Source organism: Lithobates pipiens, unplaced genomic scaffold (assembly GCF_037356315.1).
Source record: "Lithobates pipiens isolate NorthernLeopardFrog02 unplaced genomic scaffold, aLitPip1_a1.2 Scaffold_30, whole genome shotgun sequence".
Classification (NCBI taxonomy): Eukaryota; Metazoa; Chordata; class Amphibia; order Anura; family Ranidae; genus Lithobates; species Lithobates pipiens.
In genome coordinates this window covers 6382244-6396619 of record NW_027507791.1, presented here as the reverse complement: position 1 = coordinate 6396619, position 14376 = coordinate 6382244, and the positions used below count along the sequence as shown (strand labels likewise).

Below are 14376 nucleotides of genomic sequence, written 5' to 3'. Positions count from 1 at the left end.
TTATACACTCATATAGTGCTGACATATACCGTAGTGCTGCACAGAGAACACTGAGCCAGTCACATCAGTCTCTGCACCAGAAGAGCTTACACTTCAATGTCCCCTCCGCAGTCACACACCATTATTGTTATACACTCATTGGCCACTTTATTAGGTGCACTTGTTCAAATGCTAATCAGCCAGTCACATGGCAGCAACTCAATGCATCTGCTGAAGTTCAAACCGAGCATCAGAATTTGGGAAGAAAGGGGATTTAAGTGACTTTGAAGGTGCCACGGTTGTTGGTCCCAGACAGGCTGGTCTGAGCATTTCAAAAACTGCTGATCTACTGGGATTTTCACACACAACCATCTCTCGAGTTTACAGAGAATAGTGGGGAAAAAAAAGAGAAAAATATCCAGTGAATGGAAGTTGTGTGGAGGAAAATGCCTTGTTGAGGTCAGAGGAGACTGGGCAGACTGGTCCCAGATGATAGAAAGGCAACAGTAATTAAAATAACCACTCATTACAACCAAGGTATGCAGAATACCTTCTCTGAACACACAACATATCAAACCTTGAAGCAGATGGGCTACAGCAGCAGAAGACCACACCGGGTGCCACTCCTGTCAGCTAAGAATAGGAAACTGAGGCTACAATTTGCTCAACAAAATTGGACAATAGAAGATTGGGAAAACATTGCCTGGTCTGATGAGTCTCGATTTCAGCTGCGACCTTCAGATGGTAGCGCCAGATTGTGGCGTGAAAGCATGTATCCCTCCAGCCTTGTATCAATGGTTCAGGCTGGTGGTGGTGTAATGGTGCAGGAGATATTTTCTTGGCACACTTTGGGCCCCTTAGTAACAATTGAGCATCATTTAAACACCACAGCCTACCTGAGTATTGTTACTGACCACGTCCATCCCTTTATGTTTACAGTGTCTCCATCTTCTGATGGCTCCTTCCAGCAGGATAATGCACCATGTCACAAAGCTCTAATCATCTCACCACTGGACAATGAGGTCACTGTACTCCAATGGCCTCCACACTCACCACATCTCATCCAATAGAGCACCTTTGTGATGTGTTGGAACGGGAGATTCCCATCATGGATGAGCAGCCGACAAATCTCCAGCAACTGTGTGATGCTATCATGTTCAGTATGGATCCAAAGTCTGAGGAATGTTTCCAAGACCTTGTTGAATCTATGCCAACCAGATACTAGCAAGGTGTACCTAATATAGTGGCCGGTGAGTGTATATATGAGCCTGAAATTCTTACATTTAGGTTATATCACTCAAACTGTGACTATAGGAGCTAGTGGGATTACCGGCGGGCATTTATGCCATCACATGTCCAGCTCCATATAATTATATCCCAATGTACAGAATTTTGTACAACCTCTGCAAATATGGTAAAGCAATCCCCATATTTATAGCTTTTCCTCCATTAGATACTAATACCTCTTTAACCCTCTCTCTATTTCTAAGTGTGATGGGACAAAGCCTGGCCGTTTCTTGTAACGGCAAGCTTATCAGATGTTGGTGTTCTTACCTCTTCCACTTGTCCATCTTCTCCATCCTTTTCCTTGTCCTCCTCCTCTTCATCATCGTAGTCCTCATCCTCATCTTCATCCTCCTCAGACGAGGTGTCCCCTGCCCCATCCACCTGCAGGACGAGGGGAGCCTGCTGCTGCCCTTGCTGGGGCTGTTGGGGATTGGCTACAGCAAGTTGCCCCTGGCTAGGGGCTTGCGGGGCCGACACAGTGGTTGGGATGACCTGGGTCTTGTTCCCAGTGAAGAGAATCTGCTGCGGCTGGATGATGACCCCCGTCTGCTGGGGCAGTCCACCTGGAAGGGGCGTCAAAACCTGCAGAGGACAGGATGGTTAATGTCACAATGATCAACAGAAATACTCAATGAATCAGATGTCCACATCCATGCAATATTGACACTTAAAATAAATTAAATAAAAAAAAAGTCCAAATAATAAAAAACAATTTGTGATGATCCAATAAAAAACGTGTAGGCAATTCATCCACAGGAGATTCACCCCCATTATTGAATGTGCCCAAAGCCTAAATTTGTGAATAGATACCTCCACCAGCCACCATTAAGTGAAATGGCCGCTCACCTTCCGGAATGACCAGAACCCTCAAACAGCCCCTTGTTACATACAAGGTCTTCAGGTCCTGTGTGGTCCCACCTGATACGATCCGTCTTACCAGCGGTCTCCCTGTTGGGACATTCTCAGCCTACTTCTCTCAGCAGCAATCCCCCTGTTGGGACAATCTGGATGCCCTCCTCCCATTTGTCTCTGGATATAAGAAAGAGTTCATAGCGCTATATTGTTAAAACCATCTATTTATTATTTTAAAAATAAAAAGGTATACCCTCACATTTACAACATCTTTCGACAACTCAGCTGATCGCCTCCTCACTACACTTCCAGGGATCGGAGATGCCGGAAATGACCTAACTGGCGCCACTTGACGCGTTGCGTCACTTGTCACGCAGCTTCTTCAGGGATCAGGTGTCTCAGATACCCGAAAGATTTTTTTAATTTGAGCGTATACATTTTATTCTTAAAATAATAAATAGATAGTTTTAATAATATTGCGCTATGAACTCTTTCTTATATATCCAGAGACAAAACGGGAAGTGTGAGGAGGGGATTCAAATTGTCCCAACAGGGGGACTGCTAGTGAGAGAAGTGGATTTAGAAGTGGATTTAGATAGTATCAGGTCGGACCACGCAGAACCTGAAGAAATTATTGTATGCAAAAAGGCTCTGTTTGCATACAATACAAACAGATTGTATGGTCATTTGCGAAGGTGAGCAGCGTTTATGAAATGGTGGCTGGTGGAGGTACCTATTCACAAATTTAAGATTTGGGTATGTTCAATAACAGGGGCGAATCTCCTGTGAATGAATTATGCACACATTTTTTTATTGCATCATTACAAAAGTTTTTTTTATTATTTATTTTTGGCCATTTTTTGATGTTTGTTGTTTTTTTTAAATATTGCATACTGGATAGGGGCATCTTTTAGTTATGAGTCTGGTAGATTACTAATTCATTGAGTATTTCTTCTATATATTCATAGGTTATTGGGTTTCTCTTTATATGACAAGGATTTTGAATAAGCACACCATTTATCTATCTTGATAAATATCTTTCTTGGTTTGTAGTGTTTGAGTTCACCAATTAATGATTAAATCTGTTCAATAAGAAATTATAGGAGAATTAGATTTACTTTCTCTATTCACCTACATAGCTGCGCATAAGTACTTTTACACAGATTTGTGAGAAATACGCTGACGAAGTCCCGTAGGACACATCGCGTACGGGGGGAGAAGCCATCTTGAGGACATCACCCGCAGCCATCTCTGGCATACCGCTGCCTTACACTTCTGTTTTTATTGATCGCTGTTTCAGTGTCTTTTATGTCACAGCTCAGAATTTTTATATTGCGGATCACTTCATCAAATGGACCGAGAACACTTCACAGGTGTCACCATCACCCAGAGAGCTCTCCATGGTCAGTCATAGGGGGACAAACATAACTCATGATGTCAAAATGGGAGGACCCCAAAAGAGGCTCAATGGGGGACCAAAGCCAACCAAACTCCAAAACAAAGTTTGGTTTGAACATTTACGGGTTGACATGCTATAATTTAGAGGGCAGGGAAAATAGTTTCCAGCAAACAAAAAAAAGTAGTAATACACAACAGCCAAAAGGGGACAGGCCCTCCAAATTGGAAGACATATATATATATATATATATATATATATATATATATATATACACACACACAGAAACAGTCCTCTGCTGCGCATGGGTTACCAGGACATCACCTGCTGTATGACTGGAGCTTGTACCCCTCCAGGCTGCATCTGCGGGATCATTTGCTGCTGTAGGACCATGGGCTGCTGGGGCTGTAGAATATACTGTGCACCATTAGCTGCTCTCACCACCTGTAGCAGCTGACCTGCGAAGAGGAAGACAAGAGATCATTGGACACGATCAAACAATACACAACCAGTCGCTTCAGGCAGGTGGCAAGCTCAGTGTCTGGGGGGGGGACCCTGGAAGACCGACTGCTGAGTAAATGCAGTAGGAGTCACGGATTAAAGAGGACCTTCCTTGGACACACAAGCCAGTAACCACTCATGGCAGGTTCCCTTTCTAGGGGTAGGATCTTCAAAATATCACCCCTTAGACACACACACACACACACACACACACACACACACACACAGGCCAGGGACCACATGTGGTAAGTTCCTTGTCTAGGGGTAGGCCCCCAGAAGACTAATGGCTGATAGCAGGACAGGAGATTGGGATGAAGAATGCAGAGCTGTGTACAATGTTGGAGTAGCCACCTGTTCATGAGAACCCTCCACCAACAGCCACTATATACACAAACCATAGGACAAAGACCACACGTGGCAAGCTACCCATCTAGGAGGTAGGCCCCCAGAAGACTGATGGCAGGACAAGAGTTCAAGGTGAGGAAGACTAGAGAGCCGAATACAATGCTGGAAAAGTCAGATGTTAAAAAGGACCTTCCTTGTACATACATATAGGCCAATGACCACAAATGGTAAGGGGGTAGGAGCTTCCAACCACCACCTCCTAGACACACACACACACACACACACACACACACACACACACACAGGCCAGTGACCACATGGAGCAAGCAGAAGACTGCAGAGCCGAGTACAATTATACAGAAGTCAAATGTTAAAGATGACCTTCTACCAACACCCCTTGGACAATCATGGAAGTCACATGTTAATCATCATTATCCCATGGGGACAAACACACCATATAGGCCAGCGATTACCATTCAGTCTATGGATAACCAGAACAGTGATAATAGCACGGTTACGTCTAAGAACTCCACTACTATGTCCAACCTTTACTCAAGCATTGCCAACTTTTATTCCAAATGCAAATCTTCCCATAAAGGCCACGCTATGCTTACCGGAATTGGTGATGAGCTGCTGAACCGGTGTCACGCCGGCAGGTAGTGCCAGGGTGGCCGCTGTAGCTGCTGCACTCTGCGAGAGATGGAGAACAGAATTTTAGTGTAAGTTTGTCTCATTTTTTCATATCCTGGACATGTGTGTGCAAAGCAGTTGAGCATCCGGACCATACCATTCCTTGGGAAGTCATGTGCTGGATCAGCTTGGAATCGTTGCTTGGAATCAGAACTTGCTGTTGAGAAGCTGAAACAGAACAGAGATATTAACAGACCAGGCAAAGCCATTATTCTAAATCAATAAATGTGCAGATCCAACCTGAAATCTAGCAACCCACTGAGCAGAACAGGGCAGCCATATTTCTTAAGTGTCCCTGTCAAGCTAGAAACAGGAGGAGAGCGGTGACTGCCAGCTTGTTTCTAAAGATGCAAGCTGTCATCTTGATCCTAAAGTCACTACCTGCATGCTGGTTCCAGATCAGTAGCTTAGGAAGTAGTAAAGTTAGAATCAGGGTGAACAGCCAGCAACGACATTTCCCATTATGTCTAGCCTGACCAGTTCCCTTTAAATAAAGCAAAAAATAAAAAATAATAAAAAAAAATAAAAATATAAATATATATATATATATATATATATATATATATATAAAAAAAAAAAAAAAAAAAAAAAAAAACACCACCATGGAGAAGTCTTAGCCCTTGTACACACGGTCAGACATTCCGACAGAAAATGTCAGATCGGACCGTGTTGTCGGATAATCCGACAGTGTGTGGGCTCCATCGGACTGTTTCTGTCAGAATGTCCGACCAACAAAGTTTTAGAGCTGGGCTATAAAATTTTCCGACAACATGATCCGATCGTTTGTAGAGAATTCCGATCGGACAAAGTGCCACGCATGCTCAGATCAAATTACGAGACCAAATCTATTGGCTACTAGCCTGAACGTAGTCCCGTCGTAATGAAATAACATCATCATGTTACGAACGATCGGATATTCCGACAACTTTGTCCGACCGCGTGCATGCAACACCAGTTTTGGACAAAATACGACGGATTTTGTTGTTGGAATGTCCGACCGTGTGTACAAGGTCTTACAGAGCCCTAAACAAAATGCAATTATTATCAGGTCTCAGTCCTGCCCCACCCAGGACCCCAAGATCAGAAAAAATAACTGCCAGAAAAATCATCTCCTATTATGTCTAGCCCGACTAGTGTCATTTAAATCAAGACTGCGAAAAAAAGTTCACAAGAATCTATCAGAGCCCAAAGCAAAGTGTAGACATGGTTGGTCTCAACGCTGCCCCTGAGGGCCCTAGAATTAGAATAAATGGCCAGAAAGGACTTCTACCATCCAGCCTGACTAGTTCCCTTTGAAGCAAGCCTAAAAAAATAAAAAAAAATAAAAAAAAGGCTCTGTTCACACTGCCACAACCTGAAAATTGCTCATCTTACAGTGCAGCTTGGCCAGGCGACTTCGGCGCGACTGGGCAAGACTTTGAAGCAACGTCAGGGAATGCCTGTGTAATCGTTCTGTAATGTCAGATTCAAATCACATCAATTAAGATGAGGATCCGACTTGGAGGCGACTCAAGGTGCAGGTCCAGTCCGTAATCTGTATAGGAGCCACTGGAACAGGAAAAGGTTTGACCACACTCACAGGTTTGACGCAAAAAAGTGAAGACTATTGAACATAAAAATCATCAGACATCACAGACATTATGACAGCAATGCAGACCTGGCAGAGATTAACACGTTTCACAAATTGGAAGTCGCTTAGGCTGCTTTCACACTGGGGCGGGAGTGGCGCCGGCGGTAAAGTGCCGCTATTTTTAGCGGCGCTTTACCGTCGTTTTAGCGGCGGTCTGCGGGCGCTAGCGGGGTGGTTTTAACCCCCGCTAGCGGCCGAAAAAGGGTTAAACCCGCCCGCAAAGCGCCGCTGCAGCGGCGCTTTGCCGGCGGTATTGCCGAGGTGTCCCATTGATTTCAATGGGTAGGAGCGGTTTAGGAGCGGTGAATACACCGCTCCTTCACCGCTCCAAAGATGCGGCTAGCAGGACTTTTTTCACCGTCCTGCCAGCGCATCGCTCCAGTGTGAAAGCCCTCCGGCTTTCACACTGGAGTGAAAGGGGCCGGTTTTTTTCAGGCGCTACACAGGCGCTATTTTTAGCGCTGTAACGCCTGAATACCGCCCCAGTGTGAAAGCAGCCTTAGTCAGAAAAGAATCAGCAAATTTAAGTTTAGTGAAATGCGTTAATATCTGCCAGTTCTGGATTGAGGTCTACGATGTTGTCTGATGAATTTTATCTTCCATAAAGCCTTCACTTGTTTGCTTCAAAGCTGTGAGTGCCAGGGAGAAGTCGGATAGAAGTTGCCTTGAAGTAGTACAGGAACCTCTTCTAAAGTCGGAACGACTTCAGTAGTGCTAATTAAGACCGCTCACACTGACAAAAATAGGGTCTCACATGTCACGTGACTTGGGGTCTCACATGTCACGTGACTTGGGGTCTCACAAGTTGGATCCCCAAGCTGCGACAGTGTGAATCGAGCCTCAGCATAGCGCAGGCATTGTCAGGTCTCCACTCTGACGTTTCAGCTAAATGTCAGATCTTGAGGAAGTATCTGCAGATTTGGGGCACCAAGGATTGGGCTAATGGGGTACTCTGGCAAGAGTTGAAAAACTATGCGCTGCTATCCAACGTTGCTGCTTTAAAAGTCTTCTATATTAGTCCTTGTTGTTTTTATGTGAGTCAGCAAAGGAGCAAACAGTATATAAAGAATGAGAGCACCACAAGTTCATACCAAGCACAGTAAAAGTTTATTTTGACAACATTTGAGATATATCAAACAGGTTTTGTGTGTTCAGAACGATCCCTTAATTAGGGCTTAAGTGCTGGCATTGACACGGGTATGCTGGGCAGCAATTGCTTATAACTTGGAATTAGGTCAGACTGGTGATCTGCAATCTAATGCCACAACTGCTGTCCATTAACCTTTAAAGTCCACATTTTTCAATGAGTTAGTGTCACGCAAAATGTGTGCTACCAAACGATGGAGCAGATTGTTAAAGGGTTAAAATTGCAAGCACTTAGGCCCAGATGAAGGGGGAGTTTGAGCCCTTTGAAAACGCGTTGGAAGTATCCTCAAACCTGTTCATATAAACTTTTAGTGGTGCTCTAACATTTTCTGACCATTCCATTTTTTTTATTTTTGGAGTGCAGAGAGATTAGAATGTTTGCCAGATTTTATTGCCCTCTATGCCCCAATAAGGAGATTCAGGAGGCGCCGGCATGAAAAGGTTATCGTGAAAGAAGAAAGAAAGAAGAAGAAAGAAGAGCTGTATACTTACCTGAGCCCCATCTTAATCCAGCGATGTGCATGAGAGCTGTCCTGGTCTCTCTCTCTCTCTCTTTGGCTCACACAGAAGAGGGAGCTATTGGCTCCTGCTGCTTTCAATCACAGCCAGTGATCCAATGAAGAGCAGGGGGGGGGGGCCCGAGCCATGCTCTGTATGAATGGACAATGCCCATTTACAGGAGCGTGGCTCGGGGTCCCCCATAGCAAGAGGCTTGCTATTAGGGGCACGCTGTGTGGGGGAGGAGGAGCCAGGAGAGAACAGGATTGGGGCTGTTCTGTGCAAAACCATTGCACAGAGCAAGTAAAACAGCTCTGTTATGTAAATAAAAAAAACAATCTTTATAAATCACTGGATGCGAAGTTAGCTTGCACCTATGATTGAGTCCAGGACTCCACCAACATGTCACGTTGACTGCCGCTTACACGCTATCAGTTTTCGTCTGAAAAATCTTGGATGGTTTTTCCGACGGAATTCCGCTTAATCTTGGCTTGCATACACGGTCACAGAAAAGTTCTCTGAACTTTCAACCGTCAAGAACGCGGTGACGTACAACACTACGACGAGCTGAGAAAATTAAGTTCAATGCTTCCAAGCATGCATCAAATTGTTTGAGCATACGTAGGAATTTTGCACGTCAGAATTGCTACAGACGATCGGAATTTCCGATCTGAACTTTTTCCGTCGGAAAAATAGAGAACCTGCTCTCAATCTTTTGCTGGCGGAAATTCCGCCAGCAAAAGTCCGATGAAGCGTACACACAGTCAGAATATCCGACCAAAAGCTCTCATCGGACTTTTGCTGGTGGGATTTCCGATCATGTGTACGGAGCTGTAGAAAGCAAACGATAAATAAAAAAAAGGTAATAAAATGATAGCCATGTCTGATATTGTGGGGCGCAGCCCTAAAATCAAAAATCTGATCATTTACTAAAAGAGCAATGCATTACAGATGGCAAGTATAAGAGCTGTGACCATTGGCTGAAGTCTACGAGGAGGTAAAAATTGAGTTGGGATGGTGGCCCTACAACAAAACGCAGATCCTGGGAGTCAGACAATGACAGAATGTGGCGCTGGAAAGGAGCCTTGGCTGGCCCAGAAAAAAGTCACCAGGAATTTCTCCCCTGATGAGCTGGAAACATTCCAGCAATCAGACGATTGATGAGCATCAAGTTCAATCACTAATGAACATCTTGTAGAGAGAAGTTTGAAGGGTAGGGGGGAACGCGATAACATTTTTTTACAGAGACCATTCTTGGCAAGTGGTGGGCACAGCCGGTGAATAGGATATGGTGGAGATGCCGTTTTCCTTGGCATTTTTATGCCGATGTATGTGGAGAAGGAAAGGGGGGGGGGGGGGGGGGGGGGGGGGGGGACAAAAAACAGAAAACAAAATTTCAGCGTGCAGGGCGAAGAGGCTTTCCTTTGCTCACACAGACACATTACAAGAAGAAAGGACTGCCGTTGACCAGCAAGTCTGTTTACATGTGATCAGCTGTGATTGGACACTGATCACATGGTTAGCGCAATTAACCTGCATTAAAACAGTGGATTAGCTGCCCTTTAGCAAAAGTGCAGCGGGGCAGTGTGAAGCCTCCGTAAAGGATCTTGGTTAAGCCGCCACACACTGCATCTTATCTCAGTGTTATGCTTTTCTGCAGGGTGGATTTAATTTAAATCAAGTCAAATTAACTCACGAATTAAATCACTAGTAAAAAAGCTTGATTTAAATCAACATGATTTAAAGCCTAATTTTTAAAGAGCAGCTGTCATCTGTGTCCTGCAGGGGCGCCTCCTCTGACCCACTGTTGGCTCACTGACAGTCCCATTCACTTTAATGGGACAGCTGGTGATGCGGCAGTGACACAACAAGGTGAGGGACGTGGCGGCAGCAGGTGAGTGGATGTCCGCTAACAGGCGCTGCCATGATGGATCTGAAATGACAGGTGCGCTTTAAATGTAAGGACTTATTCTTGCTGGTAGTTAGAATCTTTTACACTTGCAAACAAAATGAAGATTTCCTATGTAGAATAATAAGCTGTCAGGTTAGTAAAACTGATATCAGAACCGAATTTAGATTAACCACACAGTTGGAGAACTATTCAAATTATTTTATTTCATTAAAACAAGAACATTGCCAGTGTATGTTATCTCAGCTTGCATTCATCGAATGAGTTTACCAAAAATTTAAATATTGCAGAAATATTATAATATATACACACACACACACACACACACACACACACACACACACATTATATATTGCAGCCTTGTGCTACATAACCAAGCTCCATTGCATGCTGAATAAACTAAATTATTAATGCATCTTAAATAAACTCCAAAAGCATTATATTAAAAAAAAAAATTGTATCCACCCTGCTGGGATTAGACTGTACATGGAGAACACTACCACACAAAAGGAAAACCATATCATCTGAAATTTGCAGGCACGATTCTAAAATTGCTGCACACACAGATGGATTGTACAACCAACAGATCACATGATGTAGAACAATTTTACAAAAAGTGTTTTATTGTCATTTTCCCCAAATTCAGTCTTAATGACTGACCCTCATCTCACACTGTACATACAAAGCTGAGCTACGCTCTAGAACATGTACAATCTGATTGCAGTGTATGGACTGACCTTGGTGTGTGGCTGGGATGAGGACTTGCTGTGCTTGAGTTTGGTGTGCCGTGGTCTGATGATGCTGTGGGTGATGCTGGACATGGTGGTGGTGCTGCTGTTGATGATGATGCTGTTGCTGCTGCTGTTGTTGCTGAGACTGCAGTAGAAGCTGTTGCTCTTCTGAATGAAACCCGTCCACTGCCTTTGACTGCATCAATTTATTCTCCCAGAGCTGGAAAAGAAAACAAAAAACACAAAAGTCGTTCACAACAACCGATAGCATGCCCTGTTCAATGCCAGCTTGTTGTTAGGTGGGCTGCAACTGCTAGATTCCTGGAAGATGGGCAAATATTAAAGGCAAAGTACATTACATGCTAGGGAGTAAACCCAGTTTTTTCTCACTTTATTCTACTATAAATCTGACTAAAACAGACCAGACATAAAATAAAACGAGACCGAGAGATAAAAAGTAACATTGTTCATAAACATTATTTAGTTAGGAGACAGATACAAAGTAGCATCATTTTTAAACATTGATCAGACAGAAGATAGAGACATACAAAAGTAACATTGTTTCTCTCTGTCTCCTGTCTGAGCAATGTTTATAAACAAACTTATGAGCATTGATCAGACATAAGAGAGATTCAAAGTAACATTGTTACTTTTGTATCTACTCTGTTTCATTCATATGCAGATCAAAAGGGACGAGCTTCCATCTGCAGAAGAGAGCAATTAACGCAGCCTGACAAGTAAAAATAAAGGCCAAAAAAATTATACTGTATATTATATATATATATCCCCTTTCACACCAAGAAGACCCCTTTCACACTTTGGCACTTAAACCACTCGTAAAACGTTGGGGGCTTTTCCCATCTCTTTCAAGCACCTTTGAGGCGTCAGCGGTGCGCTTCCCATTCATTTCAAGGGAGGGGCGTTTTTGAGGTGCTTTAAGCGCTCCAAAAGATGCTGCTTGCAGGACTTTTCTCACCGACCCACCAGGTCACCACCCCAGTGTGAAAGTATCAATTGAAATGAATGGAAAGCAGTTTTCAGGAGCTTTTCGGGTGCTATTTTTAGCGCAAAAGTGCCCGAAAAACACCTCAGTGTGAAAGGGTTCTTACAAAAATTACCGTACTTTTGGGTAGACCGGCCATTTTAACAAAATCCTGTTGTGTATATACTCACAGTCTTGAGCTCCATCAGAACCTGTTCATCGACTCCCTCATCCAAGAAGAGCTCCCGCACATCATTAATCACATCCTCAATCACCGATCTGTACAGTTTAGGCTGTAAGAAGAAATGGTGGCAATTAATATTACTAAGACCTCTTGCAAAGACCGCCATACAGCAAAAAACTGAAGAGGAGCCACAACCCCACAGAGGCTCCCAGATCAATTCCTGAATCATAATGTATCCAAAATGATTTGATTATTGATTTTGGTACCACTTACTGCAAAGACCCCCTCCCTATTCTGCTAGTACACAGGTGAATTCTCCTTGTCCTCTGCACAGTTTTTGGGATAAAGAGACAACTGGTCAAATCTTTATATGGATCGTTGTGGATAGGGTTCTGAATATTAAAATGATACCTTACTACTTTGCCTATTTAGAGAGTTCCTTACTAGCCCCTACCTTACTCACCATTCCATATGCCCCACCACCTCAATTGAGATATCACATATACAGTGAGGGAAAAAAGTATTTAAACCACCTGCTGATTTTGCATGTTTTCCCACTGACAAAGAAACAGTCAGTCTATAAGTTTACTGGTAGGTTTATTATAACAGTGAGAGACAAACAAAAAAATCCAGAAAAACACACAAAAAAAAAAAGTTATAAATTGATTTCCTTTTTAATGGGTGAAATAAGTAAGTATTTGATCCCCTATCAAATCAGCAAGATTTCTGGCTCACAGGCGTTTTCTATACATGTAACAAGCTGAGATTATGAGCACTCTTAAAAGGGAGTGCTCCTAATCTCAGCTTGTTACCTGTATAAAAGACACCTGTCCACAGAATCAGATTCCAATCTATCCACCATGGCCAAGACCAAAGAGCTGTCCAAGGATGTCAGGGACAAGATTGTAGACCTACACAAGGCTGGAATGGGCTACAAGACCATTGCCAAGCAGCTTGGTGAGAGGGTGACAACAGTTGGTGCGATTATTCGCAAATGTAACTGTAAATCTCCCTCGGTCTGGAGCTGTATGCAAAATCTCACCTCGTGGAGTATAAATGATTATGAGAACAGTAAGGAAACAACCCAGAACTACACGGGGGAATCTTGTTGATGATCTCAAGGAACCTGGGACCATAGTCACCAAGAAAACAATTGGTAACACACTACACCATGAAGGACTGAAATCTTGCAGCATCCGCAAGGTCCCCCTGCTCAAGAAAGCACATGTACAGGCCTGTCTGAAGTTTGCTAATGAACATCTGAATGATTCAGAGAAGAACTGGGTGAAAGTGTTGTGGTCAGACGAGACCAAAATAGAGCTCTTTGGCATCAACTCAACTCGTTGTGTTTGGAGGAGGAGGAGGAATGCTGCCTATGACCCCAAGAGCACCAACCCCACCTTCAAACACGGAAATGGAAACATTATGCTTTGGGGGTGTTTTTCTGCTAAGAGGACGGGACAACTTCACTGCATGAAAAGGGATGATGGACGGGGCCATGTACCGTCAAATCTTAGGCAAGAACCTCCTTCCCTCAGCCAGGACATTGAAAATGGGTTGTGGATGGGTATTCCAGCTTGACAATGACCCAAAACACACGGCCAAGGCAACAAAGGAGTGGCTTAAGAAAAAAAGCAAATTAAGGTCCTGGAGTGGCCTATCCAGTCACCAGACCTTAATCCCATAGCAAATATGTGGAGGGAGCTGAAGGTTCGAGTTACCAAATGTGAGCCTTGAAACCTTAATGACTTGGGGGATCTGCAAAGAGGAGTGGGACAAAATCCCTCCCGAGATGTGTACAAACCTGGTGGCCAACTACAAGAAACATCTGATCTCTGTCATTGCCAACAAGGGTTTTCCCACCAAGTACTAAGTCATGTTTTGCAAAGGGGTCAAATGTTTCCACTCATTAAAATGCAAATCAATTTATAACTTTTTGGAAATGTGTTTTCTGGATATTTTTGTTGTTATTCTGTCTCTCACGGTTAAAATAAACCTACCATTAAAATTATAGACAGACCATTTCTTTGTCAGTGGGCAAACGTACAAAATCAGCAGGTGTCAAATACTTTTTTTTCCCCCTCACTGCAGGTGCCACTTTCAGGTATGGTGACGTACGCAACCTCCTCCCACAATGCATTGCTCAGATAGAGTGGCAAGTAACCCGACAATATCTACACTTTGTAAACTCTGATAAACAGGTTACACAGATTTTATTCCTGGGAGCACAACAGCAGAAGTGGAGC

General features: G+C 43.6%; 1 protein-coding gene across 1 annotated transcript in view; it reads right to left on the bottom strand.

Moving 5' to 3' along the window:
* GTF2A1 (general transcription factor IIA subunit 1) overlaps positions 1-14376 on the bottom strand; it is a 40020-nt gene that overhangs the window by 13364 nt on the left and 12280 nt on the right. Inside the window, exons 2-7 of the mRNA XM_077463573.1 lie at positions 12138-12239; positions 10971-11184; positions 5148-5218; positions 4975-5050; positions 3839-3972; positions 1534-1848 (exon numbers count right to left, since the gene is read on the bottom strand). Of these exons, the coding sequence (XP_077319699.1) occupies positions 1534-1848; positions 3839-3972; positions 4975-5050; positions 5148-5218; positions 10971-11184; positions 12138-12239 (912 nt within the window). The remainder of the gene's footprint in view (positions 1-1533; positions 1849-3838; positions 3973-4974; positions 5051-5147; positions 5219-10970; positions 11185-12137; positions 12240-14376) is intronic.